The sequence below is a fragment of the Ursus arctos genome, unplaced genomic scaffold (assembly GCF_023065955.2).
Source record: "Ursus arctos isolate Adak ecotype North America unplaced genomic scaffold, UrsArc2.0 scaffold_26, whole genome shotgun sequence".
In the NCBI taxonomy this organism is placed as follows: domain Eukaryota; kingdom Metazoa; phylum Chordata; class Mammalia; order Carnivora; family Ursidae; genus Ursus; species Ursus arctos.
In genome coordinates this window covers 42,080,300-42,106,535 of record NW_026622941.1, presented here as the reverse complement: position 1 = coordinate 42,106,535, position 26,236 = coordinate 42,080,300, and the positions used below count along the sequence as shown (strand labels likewise).

The 26,236-nt window shown below is 57.7% G+C and overlaps 1 protein-coding gene across 2 annotated transcripts; it reads left to right on the top strand.

Annotated features, from left to right (window-relative positions):
- Positions 1 to 565: 565 nt before the first annotated feature.
- KRT80 (keratin 80) lies at positions 566 to 23,247 on the top strand. Of its 2 annotated transcripts, none has more exons than XM_048216845.2 (9): positions 566 to 994; positions 6,911 to 7,119; positions 11,632 to 11,692; positions 11,953 to 12,048; positions 18,969 to 19,133; positions 19,585 to 19,710; positions 20,309 to 20,529; positions 21,008 to 21,063; positions 21,163 to 21,247. In XM_048216845.2, the coding sequence occupies exons 1-9, from the start codon at positions 695 to 697 to the stop codon at positions 21,195 to 21,197; spliced, it is 1,269 nt and encodes a 422-aa protein (XP_048072802.1). In that variant the 5' UTR covers positions 566 to 694; the 3' UTR covers positions 21,198 to 21,247. The 2 variants fall into 2 exon arrangements, with proteins under 2 accessions (XP_048072802.1, XP_026357601.1); XM_026501816.4 differs by having other exon boundaries at positions 567 to 994; positions 21,198 to 23,247.
- Positions 23,248 to 26,236: the final 2,989 nt, after the last annotated feature.

Below are 26,236 nucleotides of genomic sequence, written 5' to 3'. Positions count from 1 at the left end.
CAGCCTCAGACACTGGGACATGCTAGAAGATGCTCAGACAGACCAGAGGGCAGAGGAAGGAAGGAGGGAGAGAGGGAGGAAGACAGGAAGAGAAGATAAGCCAGGGAGATTCTTACACAGCTAGAAGATAAATTAAAAGGTGTTGTTTCCTAGTGCCAGGATGGCACGCCGCCCAGGATGGCTGCCCTGCACTCTGGGAGCACACAGCCTGCGCTTGCCTCATCTTTTCCAGAAGTATGTGAGCCCAGATACGTCAGCCTTCAGGTATGCAGTGAGGTCTGCGGTGAGAGGTGCTCTCTCTCTCACCTCTCTCTCCTTCCTCCTGGGGTCTGCCCTTCCTCTGCCACCACCGCACCCCCACCCAGCCCGCCAGCTGGCCCGGCCTTGCCCCCTCCCCTCCCGGAGCCAGACCCAGCTGGACAGGGGGGCCTGTGAGCAGCCCCCTCAAGCAGGCAGGCGGGGAAGAGATGTGCGTGTTGCCGGGGGCGGGGCGGGAGCATCGCATCATCTAACAGGTTGGTCGGGCTGGGCTGCGAGGCGTCCCGCCCTCCTGGAGCTAATGAGCACTGTAGGACAGGTGTTTGCTCCTCAGTCCCCAGCCTGCCCTGCCTGTGACCAGAGCCAGCTGCCTGCCACCCCTCAAAGGCTCCCTCATACCCGCGTGCCCTCCCGCGTCCCGGGCCCGGGGGCCGCGATGGCCTGCCGCTCCTGCGTCGTTGGCTTCAGCAGCCTTAGCAGCTGTGAGGTGACCCCTGCAGGCGGCCCCCGGCCTGTGACCTCGGGATGGGGCAGCTGTGGGACCCCCGGGCCAGGCTTCAGCTCGCGCAGCCTCACAGGCTGCGAGGCGGCTGGCGCCATCTCCAAGGTGACCGTGAACCCCAGCCTGCTGGTGCCCCTGGACCTCAAGGTGGACCCAGCCATCCAGCAGCAGAAGAACCAGGAGAAGGAGGAGATGAAGGTCCTCAATGATAAATTTGCCTCCCTGATTGGCAAGGTGAGCAGAAGGGTGGGGGGTTGGGTCCTGGAAACTAGGGACCTTCAGACCTGGGCAGGTGGCTGAGCGCTGTATTTCTCGAGCATCACGCCCCACCCCTGACCCCAGCCAATGAGGAGCCGGCAGGCTAGCTCTGAGCAGAGAGGGTAGTCTCTGAGCCATCCTGGCACTGGGGGACAGAGAGGCCCAGGCACGGCTCTGAGGGATGTCTGGGTAATAATGTGCTTCGTGGCTTGGGGTCACTGTCCCCCAGGTGGACACTAGGGAGGAGCTCCAAGTGTGGCAAGGAGGATACCCTCCCATAGGAATGGCTGGTGGAGACAGGGTTTGCCATCCGACTCCAAGGCAGGTGGCCAGAGGAGATGAGCCCCCAAGAGTCCGCCGTCCTTTCCAGGCCTCAGCCCTGCTCAGCTTCTGGAGGTCAGAAGTGCCAGCAGAGCCACAGGGGCACCTGGGGCCTCCAGAAGGAGGCTTTGGATTAGGGGGCGCTGTGGTAGCATGTCAGGAGATAGGAATGCCAAGAATCAATGTTGCGAGTCAGAAGCAGACAGACAGCCAGGCTTCCCCAGCACCCACACGAGAAAGGAAGTGAGTCCCTGGCATCCAGACTTCCCAAACCCCACTGCCCTGGCCAGCAGGCTGGTGTGAGGTACTCCTGTCCATCTCTGTACCAGGTCATGGACTTCAAGAGCTCTGAGAAAGTCCTGTCCACCTCCCGAACCCCCTCCTGATTCACCTCCTCCAAGAGACCTCTCCTGCTCAGCCCTCCCAGCTCTGCCCCCCAGCCCTGCCCAGAAACAAGGATCCTAGTAGTAACAGCTGCCCGAACTGCTAACTACACGCCAGGCACCATGCTGGATGCTTGACATATTTACCTCGGTTTCCCTCCACAACCTTATGAAAGAAGTCCTTTTATGCCCATTTTACAGATGAGGAAAACTCAGCTTCTCCCTCCTACTCAGGACACCAGAGTCCCATCCTTCTGTACCCGCTTTGGTCCTTATCCACACCTGTCCCCCTGCCTCGGTGTTTCCTTGCATGTTGCAAGGGTCCCCCGTTAGGCGGGCATCCGTGGAGAGGGGCAGAGGGAAGACGGTAACATGTATGGAACATGTGCCTGTGCCCAGCTCTCTGCGGACACTTGGCAAATGTGTGTCATTAGCCCCCACGGCCACACTCCCCAGGGGCTTCTTCTCCTACTGCAGAGATGAGGAGACAGCATCCCAGAGGTTAAGTGCCTTGCCCAAGGTCATACTACCGCCAAGTGTACAGTCTGGACTTGAACTCAGGTCTGTGGGCTTGTTTCCCCCTCCGCCCAACTCACGTGCCCAGACCCGCTTCCCGCGCCCACACCCAGGGTGACCAGGGCCGGGGAAAGAGGAGGAGAGATGACAGCTGGAGAAGGACAACCACCCGCCTGGGGGGCGTTCCCTTCCCCGGCCCCAGCCAGCAGGCTGCGCGAGCCCTGCACCGCTGGGCTGTGTGCCCTAGGAAAGCAGCCCGCTGCCCCTGGAGGCAGGGCTCTGAACAGCCACCTCCTCTCGAAACCGCTTTAATCCCTTAAAAGGAATGCTTCATGAGCTATGTAATTTGGCTCGGATGGGTGGCTTTTCTCTCTGAATGCCAGGGCTGATATCACCCTGGGCCTCGGCCCTGGGAACGGGAAAGGGATGTAGGCACAGGGAGGGGGCCCCAGGGGCTGGGGTCCGGTGCCCAGGGGCCAGGGCGACGCCCTCTGAGGTCTTTAGCAGAACTGGAGCCTCCCAACCCTAGAGCCTTGGCCTGGAGACAGATGCTCTTCAGGGTAGGACGCAAGGAGCCATGGGTGCCAGCCTCTTGGGACCCTGATCGCTGGGGCCCCAAAGCCCCAGCTGATCCAGCAACTCTACGGAGAGGGTCTGTTAGCTCATGACCCTCCCTGCCTCCTTGTAAAGGCCTCAAGGGCCCGAGGGAAACGCCGTTCCTGGATTGGAATCCTGGTTCCCCCTCGGACCAGCCGTTTAATCTCAGGCAAATTATTTGACCTCTCTGCTTCTCTGTACACATCCGTGTCATGGGCGTGTCAGGATCAAATGGGATAATTTTTGAAAAACATTTAAAAAGCACTTACCATGTACCAAATGGGTTCTGTTTGTTAAATTACAAATATTGTAAATGGGCCCAGCCCGGGGAGCTCTTGAACCTAGTTGGCCCCTTCCAGGCAGGAGCCTGAGAAGACGGACGGGGGGTGGGAGAGTTTTGTGGGTAGCAGTGGCGCTCGGGGCTGGAAAGAAATGTGTGGGCCCAGGGGCAAGATGCTGTAAGCAGTGCGTGCCTGGGGGCTCCAGGCAAGGAGAAGAAACAGACAGGGGCCCTTCAACTCCTCGTCCCCTCTGGGCCCTCTGAGGCACCAAGAGAAATCAGAGAGAACCAAGGAGGAGACAGAGGAAGAGGAAGAGAAGGAGGAGGAAGAGGATGGGGGTTTGACCCCCAAGAGTCGGCCAAGGGTCCCTGGAATAGTGTTGGTTCTTCCCTTTGCAGGCTGTGTTTCCTTGAGCAAGCCACTTACCCTCTCTGAGCTTCCCATTCTACCTCTCTGCTCTGCTCCTGCTCTGTAAACGGCCCTGAGCCTGTGCCAGTGGCAGGATGGGTAGGGATACAGTCCTGAGAGGAGGGGGAGTAAGCAGCAGCAGCAGGAGGGGAGGTTGAGGCAGGCAGGGAGAGGCTGCGGTGCCATCCCACAGAGGCTACTGGTCCCTCTCTCCCGCAAGTGCAGACCACAGATGGGATGGTGATGGGACCAGAGAAAGGACCGCCAGCAGCCCACCTGAGGAGTCTGTAAAAAGGGGACCTAAGAGGCATGGTGAAAGGCCCAGAGACAGAAGGATGGGCACAATGTCTTCCCGTGGGCCTGTGTGGCCTCCGGAAGTCACCAGAGCCATCGCGCAGTGGACGTCTGCTCGCGGAAGGGCACAAACCAGCCTTTTTCCTGGAGGGCAGGGGATTTGATACCCAACAACCACCCCCCACAGGAGAAGAAGGACCTGTGTGCCCCAGGGGCACAACTCTGTAAGCTCACTGCTCCGACCATGGGCCTGGGATCTGAGGCCTCCCTCCCCGGGGAGCCCCCAGCCCGGAGCTCCAGCCAGCTGGGGCTGCTCGGTGCCCAGTACAAAAAGCATGTCTTTCCCCACCCCGGGGCTGGGACAGCTTTTCAGCCGGGCGGTGGGGCTGGGTCACAGTGAGTTTCGTGTTTCTGGGCTTCAGTTTCTTCCCCTGTAAAATGGGAGGCAGGTAGACCAGGGGTTTGCCCTCTAAGGCCCCTCCTAGAGTGCCGCCTATGATCTAAGGGCAGGGGGGTCAGCCAGAATGGGGAGGAAGGGGACTAAGAGGTGAGCGATCAGCAGCCTGGACAGGTTAGAGTAATTTACCGCTTACCCAGCCCTCCCTGGGCCTTTGTTCCAGAGAGGGAGGAGCCTGGTGCTGGGAAGGTTCTGGATGGGGGATGAGTTTCCATCCCCACCCACTGAGACAACAAGAAACTCCCCCACACACACACATGGCAGCAGGAGAAAGGGTTGCCCCATCTCTCGCAACCAGAAGTGCCCTCTGGCTGGACTAGCTAGCCAAATGCATGCCATCTCCCAGCGGCTAGTACTGAAGCATAGGAAATTGAGGTTAGACTAAGGGAAGGACTTCCTGGTGTAAAGGGTATTTTGTTGCTTATGGGTGGAGGAAGGAGCCTCGCATCTCTCCTCTCACCTCACCCTCAGTGTAAACACAGGGCTCTGGCTTGTCAAAACGGAAGGAAGGTGGAGTGAGCAAGCATCTCCCCCACCAGGGATCGCTCTCACACACGCCAGAAACCCTCTAGACTGACATCCCTACGGAACCTGTTTGGCTGTGACAACAGCGGACTGCAGGCTTAGGTTGGCTGTGAGTAGAACATACCAGTACAAATGGGAGCTAAGCCCAGCAGTGACAGCCCACGAAGGCCATCGCCCAGGATTCCAGCCGGTGTTGTCTACGCGAATGTCAAAGGGGACTTCTCAAGGATGGTGGGGTGTCACAGGAAAAACCCAAGAATGTGGGCAGGACAGAAAGAAAGAGGAGTGCCCACCTGGCCCCCAAATTCAAAGGAAACAGGGAGTCCATGAAGGTCCAGAGTGGGCAGCGGCCATCAGACGGGCCTGCCTGGGAAGCTTGGCCTCCAAGTCGCCATGTGATCCTGGACAAGTCCCTTGACCACCCTGGGCCCTCACCTCCCGCTCTGTAGATTAAAAGTACAAACCAGGTGATGCGAAAGGCTCCTGGCTATGACTCTGGCACTTCCTGATGTGATTCCTGGAGCTAGTGCCAGCAGCGGGCGGGGGGCGGCCAGCCGCTTGCTCGTGGTCACGGGGAACATCCCTGGGCTGGTTGTCACAGCTCGCTCGTGACCACAGCCTGCCGAGGAGCCAGGCCCCAGCTATCTCTCCCAGCTGCCCCTGACATGGGCACCAAATGGTAGGGATTCCAAGAAGAGAGCAGGTGGCTCTCAGATAAACTGAGGACCTTGTAAGGAAGGGGGGTGGGCTCTTCTGAGCTGTAATTCTTTTTTTTTTTTTCCTTTTATTTATTTCAGTAATCTCTACACCCAATGTAGGGCTCAAACCCACGACCCCAAGGTCAAGAGTCACATGCTCTTCCGACTGAGCCAGCCTGGTGCCCCTTGAGCTGTGGTTCTAGCAGGCTTCCTGCAGGAGGGGAGCTGGGAGGGCAAACGGGGCGGGGGGGGGGGACGGGAGGGTTGGGGATGGTGGAAAGGACAGTCAGAGGCAGGCTGGAGCCTAGAGAGGACAGGCACCCTGGGCAGAGGCAGGGGGCCTCCCAAGGCTGTGCTGGGCTGCACTGGGTGGAAGGCACGAGAGGATTCAAGAGGGATCCTGATGGCGTGCCGTGGCTGGGCTGGGAGCCGTGGGAGCCCCTGGAGCAGAGAGAGCAGGCAGTTTGAGAGAAGCCGCTGCGCCCAGAGCCCTCCCAGGCGTCACCCTCAAGACAATGCGGGCTCCCACGGAAGCCAGTCCAGGAAGGGCAGGTGGGTCCCAGGGCCCGCGGTGGCTCCAGCCGCAGACAGGAGCCCCGTGCTGTGGGGGTTAAAAGATTCTAAACCCCCGCTGCCCTGGGTTCCACACCTGGCTCTGCCCCTTGCTAATTCTGTGACCTTGGCCAAGTTATGCAGCCTCTCTGTAAAGTGTGGCGGACGACTACACGTAACCCATCAGGTTGTGGGGATCTAATGAGGCCAAGGCGTCCAGCATCTAGAACGAGGCCTGGCACGCAGTAGGGGACGCATTTGCCAGTATTACTGTTCCGGAGCACATCCCGCCTTCCTGTCCCAGACAGCCCCGAGAGGTGGCCAGGGCAGGCCACGTCAGCCCCAACTTCTAGCTGGGGAAACTGAGGCTTGCAGAGGCTACAAGTCCAGGGTTGTCCGGAGGATTCACAATGAGCTACTACCCAGGCCCTACCCTGCTGAGCCTCCACAGCAAGATGAGACTAGGCTTGTCAGGTGGGGGGATGGCAGACAGGCCTCTGACACCCTGTGTTCCCTGGGGTCTCCCACCCAAGCCCCAGGCGGCCATGGAGGGCCTGTCACCTCATTGGCACATTCAGCCCCTTCCCTCCTCTCTCGGGCCCCGCTCCTCCCGTAGGAAACCTTCCTAATTGACTCCACCCTTTTCTGGCTCCCTCCTTATCTGGCCATCTTCTGTACAAACCCTCAGCAGCTGGAGATGTGATCTGAACGCACCCGATGCGGCCCGGGTGGCGAGCGCAGAGCAGATGACCTGCCCCTGCCCGGGGACACCCCCATGCGGGCTCACTGGCTGGCCCGGGGCCTCCGTGCCCGACCCTTCCGCGCCTGGCCCTCTCACCGCTGCTCCCCTCCTCTCCCAGGTGCAGGCCCTGGAGCAGCGCAACCAGCTGCTGGAGACCCGCTGGCGCTTCCTGCAAGGCCAGGACTCCGGCACCTTCGACCTCGGGCACCTCTATGAGAAGTACCAGGGCCGGCTGCAGGAGGAGCTGCGCAAAGTGAGCCAGGAGCGGGGACAGCTGGAGGCCAACCTGCTGCAGGTGCTCCAGAAGGTCGAGGAGTTTCGAATCAGGTAGGGTGCGCCCGAGAGGGACTGTGGGCAGGGACCGAGGGTGGGAACCAGCCTGCACCCAGATGCAAGGCCCTGGGCACCCAAGCTGGAAAGCAAGAAAACATCCTTAAACTTTGCTACAGACGTGCTTCCTGAGGACCTACTATGTGCCCGCCAGTATTCTAAACCCTCCCAAACAGTGCCCCTTGCAACCAAGTCAGTCTTATGTGGACGGACGGCTAAGCCCCGTGCTTGCCGGGCCCAGGCACCATCGCAGTCCCTGTCCCCTGTCCCCTCCTCCTGTGCCCGTAAACACGCTTGCTCTCGCCCACACATCCCACTGGCAATGGGAAACTGTCACCAGCTAGAGCAACGGATGGGCTCCTGCCTCGGATATGAGTTGGAAATTTGATCTCAAGTGGGCTGGAAAGGGAAGCGGGGCCAGGCAGGGGGCAGAAACGGTGGGGTCCGTTGGCATAAAGAAGCAATCCCCTGTAGGTAATGCAAGCCTGACCTCAATGGTGGCCTTGGGATCTAGAGAGATGAGAAAGTCACAGCCCCAGCCTGTGAGGGGCTCGGAGACTGGAAAGGGTTCGCTCCTGGCCCCCCACCCCTCACTAGCTCTGTGACCTCGGCCAAGCTGCTCAACACCCAAGCCTCAGTACCCCCTGTGTGGAGTGGGAATGGCAACGCTGAACCATCCCGAGGCTGGCATGAGGAGGAAGTGGGGAGGCCAGCATGGCGCTCGGCAGCCATAAATGGCAACTCTTCTAGACCCTAGAAGGCTGACAGTAGTCCTTGACACAGGTTTGCAGTCTGGAGAGACAAGACCAGGTGCTTGGGTCCCTCGGAGGAGAGGTGACATCTCTGACCAAACAGTGGGCAGAGCCTCAAGAACAAGGAGGCTGAGACAGAGCAGAGAGGCTGTGTCCTTGCGTTCCTTCCTTTGGTCCAGTCTCCTTCTGAGGAGGCCCTCAGCCTGGCTGAGGGAGGGTGGGCTGTGCTTGAACCCCTCCCCTCCCCTCCCCTCCTCCTGCACTTGGCCCTGCCCCAAGCTCTGCCAACCCAAGGTGAGGCCTGCAGTCTTGGGAACTGCCAGCCAGGCGGGGCTGGGGCAGCCTGTCAGGAGGCCAGGTCTAGGCTGTGGCTCAGCTCGCCCACCACCTCTCCTTGTGACCTCCCCTGCTCAGGCCATATTCAGAGGAGATGGTCACGTGGCAAGCTCTCCCCACTCTGGGGGCTTCAGTCCTCACCTGTGGATCTAGTTAGAACTTTCTTTTTTTTTTTTTTAAGATTTTTTATTTATTTATTTGACAGAGATAGAGACAGCCAGTGAGAGAGGGAACACAAGCAGGGGGAGTGGGAGAGGAAGAAGCAGGCTCATAGCGGAGGAGCCTGATGTGGGGCTCGATCCCGGAACGCCGGGATCACGCCCTGAGCCGAAGGCAGACGCTTTTAACCGCTGTGCCACCCAGGCGCCCCTAGTTAGAACTTTCTGACCAACAAGCATGATCTGCAACCCTGACCTGGGCTCCTCCTCACGGCTGGGCCCCTCTGGGGCCAAGGGGCCACCTCTCCCCCCGCCCCTGCCCTACCAGTTCCTACAGAAACCCACGGGGAACCTCACTGCCCACTCTGAGCTGCCTCGCTTCAACGTCTGACCATGAGGAGGAGAATCGTGTTAGCACACCAGAATCCAAGATTCCTTTCACTGATGTCTAGCAGCTCCTTGGCCCTCAAAGAATCAGAGAATGGCTGGGTGGGGGCCTGGGATTGTCCTTTCACGGGGAAGGAAACACAGGCCCAGAGAGGGCAGGGAGTTGTCCTTAGTCACACAGCCATGTGCACTAGCCCATCCGTAACCCCAGCCAGCCGTGGGATGAGGCTGCTCCGTGAGCCCAGCCAGATCACATCCACGGAGGCACTTCGTAACTGGAAGTTCTGTACAAACTCTACTTGTTGTTTTAATCTGGTTCAGCCTCTTCAGTTGGCCAGCTGCCTGGTTTCCATCTGCGGCCTGAGCTTGCTGTTTCAGCTTAGGGCTTCTCTTCCCCTCTCTGGGTAGGAAACCCACCAGACTTGGGGGAGGTGAGGTTGGAGGGCTTCTAGACCCACAGGCCAGAGCCAGGGAAGCTGCAGCCTGACTGTGTAGAGCCTGGGGGGCCCCAGGAGCCAGGAGACGCCAGGCCAAGCCCTGACAGGGAGGGGTGTGCCCTGCCTCTACAAGGCCGATGAGATCAGCTTCACTCCTAGAAATAAACAAGTTGGGGGTGGGGGGGCCGGGGTGGGTGTGACAAGCTGAAAAGGGCTGAGAATGGGTTTGGGAACTGGTGGCTGGCAGACTGTCAGGGGATTGGGAGTGGAGTGGAGGAAATAGTATTTACCTAAGTCTCTATAATGATAGAGACTTCCAGAAGCTTTGATGTAGCCAGGACCCCAAGGATCAGCTAGCTAACCCTTGTATTTACTAAGGATGAAGCAGAGGCCCCACAAGGGGAAATCGCTTGCCCAAGGCCACATAGCAAGTGACTCAGGGGTGCCATGTATGGTTGTGCAGGAGGTTCACTGCACAAGAGCATCTGGTTGAAGGCGTGAACTAGGGCTGAAATCCAGTGGAGCTGGTGAAAAGGGAAGGCCATACGAAAGAATTGGAAGGACAATGAGGGGTAAGGAGGAGGTTCCACACCTCAGAGAACCCCCACTGGACAGCTCTCTCCAAGGTCCTGTCCCCAAGCAGGCAGAGCTCTGCTATCCAGAAGGGAGGGGAGAAGGGCAGAGCCTTGACCACTGTGCTTACACAGGGAGGGCCAGCCAATGAGGGGCTTCTCACCATGGAGCTCTCTAGACCCCCACCTCCAGGGCAGGGAAGTCCTCGGAGGCCACCAAATTCCCAGTGGGAAGTCTGGGATGGAAGGGCAGAGAACCATCCACTGTCTCTGCCATGAGGCTTCCCAGTGTTTGTCTCCAGAAATGCTAGAGGCCAAGGCAGAGGGGCTGAGTGCCAGGGCCTGGCGTTAGAGAGAGCAGAGCTCAGGTGATAATAACAGCTTTAGCAGGTTCCATGTGCTGTTGTAAACACTCGGTGGATTAACTTATATAACCCTCGTGACATCACTGTTGTCATGACTGAGGCACAACTAGCAGCGTGTCCGAGGTCCCACAGCTAGTTAGCACGGAACCAGGATCTAACCCCAAGCCGTGTGGCTGTGGAGCTCACTTGCACAGAAGAGGGCACGAGGAAAGCTTTCCGGGAGTTGTGCTGGCTCTAGTAGGCCCCAGACTGCAGACCAGCCCCCCTGGCCCACCCTCCACCCCACGCCCGCGACCCGCATCCCGAGAGCCCCTTGCAGACTCTGGGAAGCCAAGGCAGCAGCGGCAAGGTGCGTGTGCTAAGCACACCGAGGCTCAGAGACCCGGTACCGGCGGGCTCTTCGCCGCTGGGGTCTGCTCCCCTCAGCTTCTGGTAAAGGCTGGGGGAAAACAGGGCCTGAGCGGTGGCAGGTCCAGCCAGCTGACGTGGGCGATGGGTGACGCTACCCCTGCCCGTGAGGTCAGGGACTGGGGCGGGCAGGCGGCTGTAATTAGAGCCGCCAGTGATTCAGGCATTCCCCGGAATGGAGGGAAGGAAACAGGAGGCCACAGAATCTGCACATCCACGGAGGTGGGCGGGGCTGAGGGTGAGAAGCCTGGCGGACACTCACCCCAGAGAGGGGTGAGACAGAGGTTTGACGAGAGGGAGGGGCTAAGGTCAGAGACCAGAGAGCCCGACCCTCATCCAGCGGTGTCCTTGTTCCAAACGCAAGGTGGGGTAGAGGAAGGAGGAGGCAGATCTAAGAGAGGGAGCCCACCTTCATGCAGGATCGATTATGCACGTCTGTCATGGTGTCGGGTGGGCGTGGTCCGACCCCGCACGTGCACACACACACCCTAATAGACGGGCCAAACCGAGGAAGGAGGGTGCGGTTACCTGCCCAAGAACACAATGGGGGTCTATCTAACTGCAACGTCCACACTCGCCCCTCTGGAGGGAACATGATGCAATGGTCTCCTACCAGCTAACAAGGCAGAGGGGAGGTGGGGAGGGGGGAGAGGGTGAGCTGTGAGCAGACAGCTCAGAGCAGACCTGACCAAAGGCACAGCTTGTTGGAGATGGAGATTCTTGGGGGAGGAGATAAGGAAAAGATGAGAGAACAAAGGGTGACAGGGCCGCGCAATCAGGAGAGACTTCCTGGAGGAGGTGGATATGAGAAAGAGCCAGGAAGGGGACAGATGCCCCTAGGAGAGGACTGGCTGATCATCCAAAGGAGCGAGAGAATGGTGTCCTGGGCTTAGAAGGCATGTGTCATAGACGAGGGGCTGTATCCACCCGAGGCAAAGGCCACTTTTTTTCTAATTGGCACAAGGCACCAAATGGGACAGCAGAGGCCCTGAGCCCCGCTCCAGGGGGTTAATCATACCCCAAGCTCCGGCCACCTGCCGCTAAGTGGCCTCTCTCTTTCTCTTTCTGCTGCCTCGCTCCCTCCCCCCTCCCAGGTATGAGGAGGAGATCTCCAAGCGCACAGACATGGAGTTCACCTTCGTCCAGCTGAAGAAGGTAGCCTGCCCAGCCTGCCCCAGGGGCTCTGTCCTCACGGACCCTCTGCCCTCCTTCCCTCAGGCTCCCCAAGCCAAGCCCTCAGAGGCTTGAGTCCCGGGACCGCAGACAGACACGGGTACCTGTCCTCACCCCGCTGCTCCTCCCAGGCACTGAGCCGGGGCTCCCTTGGCAATCACCCCCCCCAGGCAGATGGGCACCCCACTCCCACCCTGGGACCCCCTCCCTCCCCTGGCACTCACCACTGCTCCCACCCCCAGGACCTGGATGCCGAGTGTCTTCGTCGGACTGAACTGGAAACCAAGTTAAAAGGCCTGCAGAGCTTCGTGGAGCTCATGAGAAACCTCTACGAGCAGGTGAGAGAATGAGACCAGTGTCCCACTGAGCCAAGAGCTGACTTGTCCCCAGGTGAGGCATGCGGGGGCAGGAAGTGTGTCCAGGGGGACATGGGGGCTTCGGCAGTCATTACAGGCATAACACAGACGTGCGATCTCCCAACCCCTTCCTGCGCTGCTATCAATAACCCACCACGTCCCCTCATCCCTCCTTTCATGGAGCACAGGCAAGTTCCCACGAGGCCTTGCGCTCAAGGAGGACCTGTTTCTTCCAGCGTGCTGGAGTGCGGAGTGCATGTCAGGGGCTGCTGCATCCAGGCGAGGGTTGGGCAGCAGCCTGCGAGCCAGGGGGCCTTGCACAGCTGTTCTGATTGAACTCATCTCTCCCCACCCCTACAGCCTAAATGGCAGGCACCTGCAGGCCTACCTGGGACAGACATGCCCTTCACCCTCCCCAGATCGGGGCTCAGGCAAGGGAGAGCTGTAGTCCGATTCCTAGGTTCCCAGACAATGCTAGCTTCTGCCGGAACAAAAATAACCCGGTAAATGCAGGCAGAGGAGCCTCCGGATGCCTTCCGATTGTGTCCCTAAGTCCTCGGCTGAGCCTCGGGGGACAATGACCCCCAAGGCCTAGCACACTGCCAGTGCAGTCCGCAGGTGGGCCCTACTGCTGACTGCAGACACTCCCCTCCACTCTACTCTGCCTCCAGCCACCACATCCCCTGTTTCGGGAGTGGAGAGGTAGAGGGGCCACACTTCAGTTCGGCTGTGTGCAGGCAGAGCCATTGTGGGGGATGGCAGGACTTGGCCACCTGTGTGCTGCAAACCGTTGGTGCCAAACTATGGCAGTGCAGCCAAGATCAGAGCAGGGATCGAAGTCACCACCACCATCAAAAAGTTCCACTAAAATGGGGATGCCTGGGTGGCTCAGTCGGTCAAGGTTAAGTGTCTGACTCTTAGATTTGGCTCAGGTCATGATCTCAAGCTCATGATCTCAAGGTTGTGGGATCAAGCCCTGTGTCCGGCTCTGTGCTCAGCAGGGAGCCTCTTGAGATTTTTCTCCCTCCCTTTCTCTCTGCTCCTCCTCCTGCTCTCTCGCTCTCTCTCTTTCTCTCTCTCTCAAATAAATAAATCTTCAAAAAAATAAAAAATAAATTAAATTAGAAGTTCTGCTAAAGTTGCCCTAGGGGCTGCTGACCACAGCTTGGCAGCCTCGTCCTGTGGAGAGGGAGACTGGGCCTCGTGGCTGCATATGGGCCACACTGCTTTCCAGCAGGCTCGGCCGGCCCCCAGTGGGGGCTTCCGTGGGCCTGAGACCTGTTTGTGGCCATGGGAGCTTCCCGCCCCTGGCCGAGCCCTCTTGAGCCAGGCTGAGCTCTCCGGGGCTGAGCAGGGCACTGAGCCCGCTGACTGGCTTGCAAAGGGGGATAGGAGTTCCTCTGCCCACACTCACTGTGCGGCCAGGCAGACAGCAGGAGGGCCAATGTTCCAGAATCCGCACTTGGCTCTGTGCATCTCAGCAAGCCTGGAGCCCAAGCTCCCAGCCGGGACAGAGGCCCAGCCGGCGTGGAAGACTCAAATGGAGGTAGGCCAGGCATGGCCAGCAAGAGGCCTGGGCGTGGCCGGAGGCACCCCCACAAAACTTCTTGGCCCCTGCTCCATCTGGTTTTAACAGCCCTTGGACCCCAATCCTGGCTCTATCTTCTTTTCCATTTCTCTGACTTTGGGCTAGTTGTTTCTCCTCTCTTTGCCTCAGTTTCCTCATCTGTAAAATGGGAGAGTCGTCATACCAGGCTCATGGAGTTCTGCTGACGACTAAATCCGTTCATCCGTGTAACAAATGTTTATTGCTCGCCTGCCGGGTACCTGGCACTGATGTCACATCAGTGAGCGTGACGGGCAAAGTCCATGCTCTCAGGGGCTGCCACTGAGCTAGGAGGGGAGACAGGTAATAAGCAAGTCAACAAACATCTGAGCAAGATCATCTGGGAGGTTGAAAAGGGCCGGGCTGCACAGAACCCGATGACACGGTAATGCTGGAGGAGGAGGGGAAAGTCAAGCTCGGGGGGCTTCTCAGAGGAGGGACCAGTGAAAGAGGGTCCAGACCGGGGAGGGCCAGCCCAGGGGAGAGCTGAGAGGGCTTCGGGCAGAAGGAGGGTCTCTGTCAAGCATCTAAGGCAGGAGTGAGTCTGGTGACGAAGGGGACAGAAAGGAACAGCTGTGGCTGGGGTCCGCTCACCGAGGACCTTGGGCGCCGAATCGGGCTCTGGATCTTATTCTAAGTGTGATGGGCGGCTCCTGGGGGTCCCGGGGGCGGGGGTGGTACGGAGAGGGTAAAGGAATGGTGTGTGCGGTCACGGCAGTGCTGTGGAGAAGCGACCACTGTGGACGTGGGGTTGCTCGGTGCATGGAGCAGTGACTAGTACTCTGGGGGCAGCAAGGTGCCAAGCTGGTGTCGGGTCGTAAGTTTTGCGTTTCTCTCCAGGCACCGCCACAGGCTGACAAGGCAGCCCTGATCCTGTGCTAAAAAGATTCCCCTCACCAGTGGGTCTCTAAGCTGGCCCTAAGAGAACTATAACATGAGCCACGCATGTAATGGTTTTTCTAGTAGCCACATTTTAAAAAAAGAAACAGAAAAAATTAATTTTAATAATACAATTTACTCACGATGTGATTAGTCAGCTATGTAATCAATACAAAAAGAATTTTTTTAAGATTTTATTTATTTATTTGAGAGAGAGCAGCAGAGGGAGAGGCAGAAGCAGACTCCTCATTGAGCAGGGAGCCCAATGCGGGACTCGATCCCAGGACCCTGGGATCATAATCTGAGCCAAAGGCAGACGCTTAACCGACTGAGCCACCCAGGCACCCAATACAAAAAGTGAATAGGCTGTCTTACAATCTTCCTCTCATGCCAAGTCTTCAACATGGGTATTCATTTTACACCTACAGCCCAGCTCAATTCGGACTAGCCACCTTTCAAGTGCCCACAACCACATATGCCTCGTGGCTACCACATGGGACCAGGCAGGTCTCAGCAAAGGAAGGTGCCAGCCATGGCGGCCTCAGGGGAAGGAAAAACATGGCGGGAAGTGAGTAGCCCCAGGAGGGCTGGACAGTCTTGTTTCCAACTCTGGAGCAGACACCAGATCAGAAAAGCATGGCTGTGGAGGCCCACCTCTGCATTTCAGAAAACATTCCCTCTTGCACACACACACACACACACACACACACACACGGCCAAGATAAATTCTCGGAAGCCAATGGCCATGGGCTGCTCTGGGCCTCATGTGTACCCTACAGCCTCCCAGGCAGCCCCTCTGCCCCTCACCTCCAGGGACGCGAGCCGGTGAGAGGACCCAGGGGCTCACATTTCCCCTCAGCTTCCAAGGCACACGCCAGCTCCCAGGTGCATTCGGGGCCTGGCCGCATCCAGCCAGAACGCCACCTGCCCCACCCATAAACTCTTGCTCCAGGAAGACGAGCGGTACGATCTGTGGACCCCCCCCCCCCCCGCAGCCGGGTGCACCTCCCAGAGTGCCCTGCCCTGCAGAGACAGCCTGGTGGGTCTAAGCTGCTTTGGTGCCTGCCTTCGTACTGCCAGGGAGGCTGCTCCAGGAATAGGCCGCTCTGCCCCTCGACCCTTGACCCCAGCGTCATCCCTGTCACAACAGTAGCATCCTTAGCGACGATGCATTGAGCGCCTACTGCACCCCAGGCACTGGGTGAAGTGCTTTCCAGGTGTAATCTCCTTTACTCCTCACGCAACCCTGTAAAGGTGGGGATCACGATTAGGAGAGCACAAACTTGAGAGCAGCTTGGATTTGAAACCTGGCTCAGTCATTATGTGAACTCTAGCATGTTCTATCTCTCTATACCTCAATGTCCCCATCTGTCAAAGGGGGGAAATAATAGAGCCTAGCTCGCTGGCCTGTTGAGAGGATCTGTGTTGTTAATATATCCTCGAGCAGTGAGGACAGTATCTGGTACATGGTAAGTATTAATAAAAGTTAGCTGGTTTCAATTCTATAATCATACCCATTTTACAGATGAGAAAACAGAGGCTCTGAGAGGTTTAAAAACCTGGCCGGGGTTACACAGCTGCTAAGAAGGGGTAGTGTTCAGAGCCTGGTACCATTAAGCACGACATTTTATGGAGCAGCCCTAAATTACCTCTCAGGGTCACCGCCTCCCCTGACCCGGGGACCACAAAGAGGATGGGCCCACACGTGGCCATCTCCTCAGGCTCTGGGCTCTGAAGAGAAGCTCTAAACTGCACCTTGGCTCAGTTCTTGCCAACCTGGAGGGCCCGTCCCGTGGCGGCAGCACACAAGCCACCATTGTTATACCCTCTGCGGCCCAGCGGGGGCCGGCGTGCCTGAACAGGTCTACAGATGTTCTAAACCCTCCGTTTCCTACTCCTGTTTACCAAGCTCATGCTTACCCTGCCTCTTTCCAGAAAGGATCGAGGCTGCTCCCTTGGCTCTGTTTTGCCAATCTCTTCTCCCTGCTAGGAGAAGCCCTGTTCCAGTGCGTTCTGACAGTGCCCTAGCCTTTTCCTGGCCCATAACAAGTGCCAACCCAGGCCAGGGCTAAAGGGCTTTCTCTGGAACTCCCTATGCCCCCTGACCCCCCTCCCCCATAACATGTCGACCAAGGAATCCTGAAAGCTGCATTCCGGAAACTGTCCGCAGCCCAGCCCTGCCTGGGATCCCGGTTCCATGTGGGAAATGTCAGTCTCTGATGGTGACCCGAGCAGCAGAGGTGGGCCGTGAGTCTGTAGGTACGATCGACCTTATTGTAGCCAGGAGCTGGGCCTTGCCCCTGCTTTCGCCCAGAGACGTTTGTCTGGTAAGTTCATTTGTAGATCAATCAAAATTCTTCATCAGGAGACCTCAAGGGGCGGCTGGCCACGAGACGCAGGTCCTGCCAGCTCGGGGATGGAGACAGCGGCCCCCAGCAGGCTTTCCCTTTCAGCCTCCTTTTGCAGGAGCCGATCCTTGTCACCAGGGATGCGGGCAGGCAGGGTCGTGCAGCTAGCAGACAGGGGAGAGCCGGCCTTCCTCAGCAGGCCTCCACGGCTGCCCCTGTGGCTCTGGCTGACCCTGCCGACCCCGCAGGGGTACGAGCTGTGGGTCAGAGCACCAGCCGCTGCTGCTAGAGACTCCAAAGGCTCAACCACAGCCACTCCGCGCACAAAGACAGACCAAGGGTCAGGAGGGGGCCCAAAGTCAGCCCTCAAGGTCAGAACGCGGTCATGGGACGAAAACGGAACCTGGATCTGAGCAGGCCTCAGCCCCAACCGCCAGGTCTCAGGACATGCACGGGGCAGAGGACCGCGGTGCAGCCAGTAAGGTCCAGACTGTGGGGAAGGCGACAAGCAGCCCGGTGTTTTCAGTACGAAAAATAGCAAAGAAGAGGGGGTGGGGGGGAGAGAGATGGAGGCGTGGCTGCAGAATAAGAGAGACCTATGGACCAATTGCAATATAGGGATCTCCCCTGGACCCTGATTCAGACAAACAAACAAAAGAAAAACCTAATACACACACACACACACACACACACACACACACACACACACACACACACCTATGAGGCAATCAGAAAAATGGGAACAGTGACCAAAACTTGCTGACTGGAGTACTTAAGTAAGGGTCAGGGTGAACTGTGAATGCCAGTAGGAGTAATTGTGCGCCCCACGCCCTCCCTCCCCGAGGTGAGCCCCACCCCTGCCTCCCGGAGTGCCTGGCCCCCTCCCTGCCACCTGACTCACTCTGCCAGTACAATGCTGGCCACAGCCCCTCGCTTCTCCTTCCCGCAGCAGCCCGGCCCAGGCCTGGGTGGTTCGGCACCTCCAGGGGCAGTGGCCCAGGGCCTGAAAGGTGACACCCGCAGCCCCGTAGGAAGACCCCTGTCCCCCTCTGCCCCTCTACGCACCTTGAGCATTCAGGCCCAAAAGCTGTTGGGCTGCAGCCTGGGGCTAGAAAGACAGAAGCTCCGACTCCTGTCTCTGCCCCTCTAGGGGAGCTTAGTGGGAGCAGCAAGGGCTCTGGGGGCCTGCTCTGCGCCCACGGTTGTCTCGGTAACCTCTCTGTGCCGAGTGTCTTTCCTCTCTGTAACCTGGGGCTAGCGGTCCTGCCGGCCTGGCAGGGACAGCGGGGAAAGCACTTAGCTCGGAGGCTGGCCTGTAATGAGTCCCCTGGGGAAATGAGAGGTTTTACCACTTCCAGGGCTCTCTGAGAATGTGGGCTGGCGTTTTCTAAGCAGAGAGAAGGACAGAGGAGGAGGAAAGAAGGATGGGGAGAAGATGAAAATACTAAAGCCCAATCACATTGTTGTGGGGGCCTGGTCAGCCAGATGGGGAGGGGCAACGAGCCTCCAGGGCGACCCTGAACTCACCTTGGCCTCCGCCCCTGCAGGGAAGCAGGGAGTACAGCCCCACTCCTGCCCCTATTCCAATATTTATTCAGCAAACTGAGCTGTTGGCTTCCAGACGTGGGGGGACCCAGAGAGGACAGTGGCTCCCCAGGCCCTCAGGCAGCTCCCATCCAGAGGGGAGGCCGAGCTGCACACCACTGAGCTTAATGGGGCAGAAGGGCCGAAACCCCCCAGCCAGACATCCTGGGCCTTTGCCACTTCAGCCAGGAGGAAAGTGTCCCACGCTGGGCTCGTGGGGTGAGCCTCTGGAGGCAGGAGTCCGTCGCTGCCCTGTCCCCTCCACCCAGAGAGGGAGGCCAAGCTGTGGGTGAACAGCGGTGCCGAGCGGCTTCCCAAGAGTCGGCGCCGGGGGCGAGTGGCAGGGAGGCCTTAATCATTGGGTCCTCTCTCCAGAAGACAGAGAGGGCCACTCTCCACTCGCCCTGGGGATGCAGGGACCACGGCTGGTTGAGGGTCTGGTGCCCGCCCACCAGCCCTGAGCCCCCACGTCTGTGCCCGGCCAGGAGCTGAAGGACCTGGTGGCCCAAGTGAAGGACGTGTCGGTGACCGTGGGCATGGACAGCCGCTGCCACATCGACCTGAGCGGCATCGTGGAGGAGGTGAAGGTCCAGTATGACGCCATCGCGGCCCGCAGCCTGGAGGAAGCGGAGGCCTACTCCCGGAGACAGGTTCGAGACTGATGGAGCGGGGCTGACTGAGCGGCGCGGGATGCAGCCGGGCCAGGGAGGCTGCACCAGGGAAGGCTGAAGTCACCCTCAGCTCTGAGCGCTGAGAGTCCAGGAGAAGGGAGTGGGGAGCACGGGGGTGACGGGTGACGGAGAATGTGAGAGCCCAGCACTGCAGGGGCTGAGGGGCGGGGTGGTGGGGGAAGGCCCAGCGTCTGCGCCCCCCAGAAGCTCAGGTGCTGTCACCCAGTAGCACCAGGCCAGGTGTGGGGCCCAGCCAGAACTGGGCCTGGTGGGCGTCGGAGGGTGAGGATGGCCTGGGAGTGCTGGGCTGCAGAACAGGAGGAGGGGCTGGGAGGGGAGAGAGAAAAGGAGCAGCAAGGGGCGAGGGGCAAGGGTGCTGGGAGGGACACAGCGAGCTGCCCCTCACGGTCACCTCCTGCACGCCCTCCAGCTGGAAGAGCGGGCTGCCTCCTCAGCTGAGTTTGGGAACAGCCTCCAGAGCAGCCGCAGTGAGATCGCTGACCTCAACGTGCGCATCCAGAAGCTTCGATCCCAGATCCTCTCCATCAAGAGCCATGTGAGTATCTGGAGCACCCGCCCGGGGGTGAGGCAGGGAGGAGTGCAAGGGCTCTCTCTCTCTCTCTCTCTCTCACACACACACACACACACACCGAATACATGCAAGACCCTCGGCAGGTCACTTGGCAGCTCTGTGCCTCAGTTTCCTCTCCTGTCCTCCTAAGATGGCAGTGAGGACCGCATGTCCGTCGCATGTAAAGGTGCTCTGTAGACTGGCCAGGGCTGTGGGAACCAGTCAGAGCCCACGGCCACAATCACCCAGAGCCCTCCTCCTCCCTCCCAGCCTCCGGCCAACTGCACAGAGCAGGGGTGGAAGGCTAAGCCCAGCTTCCAGCCGTGCCAGAGGAGCTACTGCCCTGTCAGGACAGCTGGGACGGGCTCCTCTGGGCGCTGCGGATCTTCCCTCCTTCGGGGCCTCTGGAAAGGGCTTCCTTAGGTCTAACTGAACTCCCTCTTGCTACAAGGCACCCCCCTGCCACACCCAGGAACACCAATGCTCCGCCCTCCCTGCCCTGTGCACCCCCACGGAGGGCAGAGGCCGGCTCCTGGCCACTCTCTCCTTCTCCCCGGTGCTCACGAACCCCTTCCCTCTGCAGTGCCTGAAACTGGAGGAGAACATCAAGGCGGCGGAAGAGCAGGGGGAGCTGGCCTTCCAGGACGCCAAAGCCAAGCTGGCCCAGCTGGAGGAGGCCCTGCACCAGGCCAAGCAGGACATGGCCCGGCAGCTGCGCGAGTACCAGGAGCTCATGAACACCAAGCTGGCCCTGGACATCGAGATCGCCACCTACCGCAAGCTGGTGGAGGGCGAGGAGAGCCGGTGAGGGCTGGGGCCGCGGGGTCGGGCCGCAGGAGGGGCAGGACAGGAGGGCCAGTCCCACACAAAGCCAGCCTCCCCCTGCAGCAGGCTACCGTGAGCCAGGAAGACCTGGGATCCTGTCCGGCCTCAGCCACTTACAAACTGGGACCTTGACCCATTCATTAAATCCTCAGTTTTCCTATCTGGAAAATGGGCTGATCATAACACAGCCTCTGGTACGGAGCATTAATATGATTCCGCATACAAACGTCTGTCACAATGAAGTGCTCCGTAAATGTTAGCCATTTGTGCAGGGGAGAGGGAACAGAGGCCCAGAGAGGGCAAACTGGCTAACCAGGGTCACACAGCAGAGAAGCCCAGGGCTGGGAATAACAAGCAAGAATTGCCCTCCACCTGCCACTCCCCAGGGTCCCCAGACTCGGGGGGGGGCTTAAGCCACAGGCCCCCTTCACATGCCCCCATTTCTGTCCTCCCCCAGAATGGACTTGCCTTCAGCCGCCATGGTCAGCGTGGTGCATTCCACATCTAGAACCGGTGAGTCTGCTTCCCTAGGAACCCATGGGAGGGCAGGGGACATGGTGTGGGGAATCATGACCCTAAAGACGTCATTTTAAGTGGCTCCCCAACCTCCAGCCCCTTCCCTGCCCCACCCCTTATGTTCCCTGTAGCCACCTCCAAGTCTGGCCTTTCGAGAGCCCCCTCCCGGAAAAAGAAGAACAGAAAAGGTCCCGTGATCAAAATCACCGAAATGTCTGAGAAGTTCCTGTCGCAGGAGTCAGAGGTCTCAGAGTAAGGCAGCTGGAGCCCAGGAGCCTAGTCACTCCCCTGCAGCTGGAGGGACTTAAGCTAGACTCAAGCAAACAGCTTGGAGCCTCTGGGTTGGACGGGGAGGCAAACCTGATCTTGAACTGAAAGGGGGAGGGTTCAAAACCAGGACTGCTTTTCCGTGGGTGACTGGGGGTGGTACAGGACTGTCACCAGCTATTAAGAATCACACTCTCCATCTCAATATTTCAGTCCTACCCTTCCAACCTTCTGGCCAGAGGTCTTCCGACTGGGTAAACTGGAACTGGGGTCAGTTTTATCTCCACCTCCTTTCCCTCCTGAGGCTCCTCCCCAAACAGTGGGCTCCGACCAAGGAACCTTTGACCCTTTTCGCCCAACCCGTGCCCTAAACCCCCTTATCAAGCTTTACCTTGCCTCTGCCTCAGGACCGAGTCTGGTACCCGCGCTCACCCAGCCCCAGCCAGCCATGGATCAGGGGCTGAGGCGGACCGCCTGGGCCCCCTCCCCCAATCTGGAGCTCCTGGGGAGGCTGAGTGCTCACCCCTGGCTTTCCTGCACCACCTGGGCGCCCCCAGAGACCTGACAGTATTAGGGAGTGAAGGGAGGAAGCTCCCCAGGTGTGTGAGACCTGAGCATGGACCTCTGAGGTCAGCCCAGACGCCTGTGCCCCTTCCCTCCTCCTGTGGGGCCCTCACAGAGGGCCAGTCAGACCGGGACAGGCTGCCGGCCGGCTCCCGGCTCCTTCTCCAGAAGCTATTCTTGCCATGATAAACCCCCTGTGAGAGGGAGGCCAGATGGCAGCCTGAGACCAGGCAGGGGAATTTGGCCCTCCCTTCTCCTCCCTGCCATCCTGGGGTTCACCAACCTGCCCAGGATCCAAGCTCTCTGCCCCCCCACACACACACACCCCTCCCCACGCCTAGGTGTTTCTCAAGCCTGAAACTTGGCTTTGGTAGACCAGGCCCTGGAGACCCCTAGCCCCACCCCCACCCCCACCACGAATCCCTGGGCCATTTCCCTTGAATCCCACTTCTCAGGGTCCCTGCTCTCTCCTTCAGCGGAACAGCCCAGCCCTCCACTCTATCCCTCCTTGCATCTACTGAGGAGCCCAGGAACACCTCACACCTGTGGGGTTAGAGCTGCTTCTTTCCTTCCCCCTCCGCCCCCTCTTCCCAGCACACCCACTCCCCTGCCTCCCGAGCGGGGGCCATGAAGAAGGCACAGTCCAGGCAGGTCTGGGAGTTTCTGAGCCCTTCCGGTTGGGCTGGGGAGCCCCAGTGGCAACCAAAAAGGAATTCTGCATCCCAAGAGAAGATTTGGTGCTGGGAGGAGCATTCCTCTTTCCTTGTCTTGGCTCTCACCTTTGGGGCTTGGTAGGGGGGATCCTGGCAGCTCCAGGCTCCCACTCCACCACCCACCCTCTCCCCTTCCCTCCCTGCTCTCTCCCTGCTCCCTCCCTGCCCCTTGCCTCACCCCTCTGCTAGCCCCAGTCTTTAATTCCTTCATCTCACTTTCCAGGACATGGTCCCCCAAGGCCTTGGGCCCCAGCAAAGCTTCAAGGTCCTCCATGCCTGTGGGGGGCGCTGAAGGGCTGCTGACTCTCAGGCTGGAGGGAACTCAGACAAACACTCATCCCTGAAGTCCCAAAAAGGGTGCTGATTGCTGCTCTTTCTCTGCCTATTTATTGGTTTCCAAGGGAGCGAATCTTCCATGGGGATACAAGATATATAAAGTATATATATTATTTTTCATAACTTATGTGGCTTTTAACTTATTGCTTCCCTTCCTGTTTCTGCATAATCAGTGCTGTATTTACTATCTGGGTAGACAACACATATCCCAGCCACCCCACCTGGCTGGCTGACTATCTTGGGGCAATGCCCCCCTTCTCCCTGCCAAGGGATGAATAAAGTGCTGAGATGTGTCCGTGGATAACGCTGTGTGTCCGTTTTTATCTCTCCTCTCAGGATTGGTCAGTCACTGGTCAAACAGGCTGACCACAGAACTCTGGGGATTCTCCAGTTATGGGGGAAGGGGTCCAGGGACTTAAGTATAACTTCAGACCAAGGCAACTTGGACCCAAAAAGGTCTCCTGCCCCACCATCCTGTAAGGAGATTTTCCCAGTGTCGACCTATGTTCCCGGCCCTTCCTGACATGTCCAGGCACCACGTGGCCGCCCGAGCAAGCTCAGACATGGGGGATTCCCTGACTGGTGGCGGTTTCCTCCTCAGGCACTTCTGCCCGACCTTGGGGTTGGCACAGCCCAGAATATATTCCTATGGGTCCAGGCCTAATCCTGCCAAACCAAATTCGAGATCAACAAAGAAGGATTGAGGATCTTCTCCAAACCCAGCTCTGCACTAAGACACCTACCACTGTTCCCCACCCCCCACCTCAAGAAGCTCACAGTCAAGTTGAGAGATAAGCTGCGTGTCTAAGATAGCCATCCCGGACTTCCTAACCACATGAGAAGTTCAGGGAAGAGAAAGGCCTGTTCAGGAGACCAGAGGGTCAGCACAGGCCTCTTGGAGGAAGCGGGGCTTTAAGTGAGCACCAAGGAGCTAGCTAGACTGAAGAGCTAGCAGGTGTCTCGATGACAGGAAGCTTGGGAACAAAGAAGGGACTTGGAAGCACCAGTGTCCTGACTCACCCATTCACTGAGACCTCAGACAAACAGAGTCTCAGTTTACTCATCTGCCAAATGGAGCAGAGACCTTCCCTACCTACCTGATAGGGTGTTTAAGGATCCAACGAGGTAGCTGTGTTCATTCCTATCAGGAAGAGCACACCTTTCATTTCCAGCACTCTGAACTGTAACAGGTGTAAAGGATTATGAGTGAGGTCGCTACTGTTAGGATAGGCACACGTTGTGGATTAAAGGCAGCCCACTAGTTCGGATGCCAAATGCAGGCAAGTAGGCCTCGGGCTGGCTCTCTCCGGGCACAGCACAGCCAGGCCCCGGGTCTGGAAGTTCCGAGACTTCTACTCAGCATCTGTCCATTCTTCTGAGGCCCCCGTGGGATGGGCCCTGCTCTCAAACTCAAGAGAAACTGATGGAAAATCCACATTCCCCTCCAGGAGAGGCCTAGAACTGAGACCGACTCTCTACTTATTTTTTTCTGTGAATTTCTGATGTATGAATTTCATGAATACTAATTTGAATTTCTGAATCTGAATATGAATTTCAGAGCCAAAAAATATATATTATTTCCTTCCTTCCACTGTCTTTGAATTTATTCTTTTTTAAGATTTTATTTATTGATTTGAGAGAGAGAGCACGAGCCGGGGGATGGGGCAGAGGGAGAGGGAGAAGCAGACTCCCCGCTGAGCAGGGAGCCGGATGTGGGGCTCGATCCCAGGACCCTGGGATCGTGCCCCGAGCCAAAGGCAGATGCTTAACCCACTGAGCCACCCAGGTGCCCCTGAATTTATTATTTTTATCATTTTCCAACTTCTTGAGTTGAATATTTTAATTTTCCATCTTTCTTCTTTTTCAATATGAGATTCCCAGAAGACCATAAATTTCCTTTTAAGAACCATTTTGACTGCTTCCTACTGTTGTCGTATGTAGCATTTTTATTACCATCTTGTTAAAACAATTTTACTCTTTAACTCATAAGTTGTTCTTTTAACTTGAAGATTTATTACAAGTACAAGATTATTACAAGTACAATGACCAATAAATACAATGCGATATTACAATAAGGTTAGACTTAAACACGAATGGAACTAAGCAGACTCGAAGAATACAAATAAGGACATAACAAGATACTCGATCATCAGCTTGACACAACAGAAAGAGGCAAATGAAAACCAGAATTAGGTACCATCACATACCTACTGGAATGACTGCAACCTTTAACTCATAAGTTATCTAGAAAGTTCCCCACATCTGGGTCATTCATTTCCAAACATTTGTTGAGCACATAGTTAGTCTGTGCCTTAGACCTACTCTGGATGCTCAGGGAGACGTTAGACTCATTCAACACTTATCCCTAACCCTCTGCTTTAGCCATGTGTCACTTGCCTACTCTTGAGCCTTTTATCTCCAGAAGACTCTAAACTCCTCGGGGGCAGGGATGGCATCTTATGACCTCCCCAGGGCCTTGCCCAGGGCCAGGCCCATAGTCGGTTTTCAATAAATGTGAAATTGATAAAAGAATGAATGAAGGATGTACCCTCCCAACTAAGGCCTCCTAGCCCCGACGACCATGCAGGTGACGGCACATCTCCCTGCCCTTTGTACCCCCAGCACTAATGCAATGCCTGGCTCACTGAAGGAACAGTTAGTGCTGGGGGGGGATTCGGAGGGGGATTCGGGGGTGTAGAAGGAAGGAAGGAAGGAAGGAAGGAAGGAAGGAAGGAAGGAAGGAAGGAAAAGAAAGAAAGAAAGAAAGAAAGAAAGAAAGAAAGAAAGAAAGAAAGAAAGAAAATTATTTCCCTCCCCAAACAAGGAAATTCTCCCATCCTTTCCCACTAGCTGTTCCTGAACAGTTCTCTGGGAGACTCAGAGTTGGCCCCCCCTCCTTGTACAAGCTCCCTCCTTCCCCCCCTTCCCACTCCTGCCCTCCAGAGTGATTCAGTGAACACCTGGCCAAGGACACCACCCCTGCTCTGAATGCAACAAAACTAAGCCCCTACCTGGATTTGGCTCCTTCTTCTCCTTGATTTCTGGTCCTCCTAACTACCTGTGAGATGGACAGGACAGGTATCATTAGCCGAGGCCCAGAGAGGCCAATCACTGTAACTCTGGTCACCCAGCAGGTGAAAGGAAGAATTTGGGTCCCCTAGAACCGTTTGTTACCTGCAGACTGCCCGCTGTAGGGCGGTACAAATGACCAAACCCCAGAGTTGAAGAAATGGAGATGAAGGCCGCATCCTCAGACACAAAGGGTGGTGGGGTTGAGCACTTAGCCAACA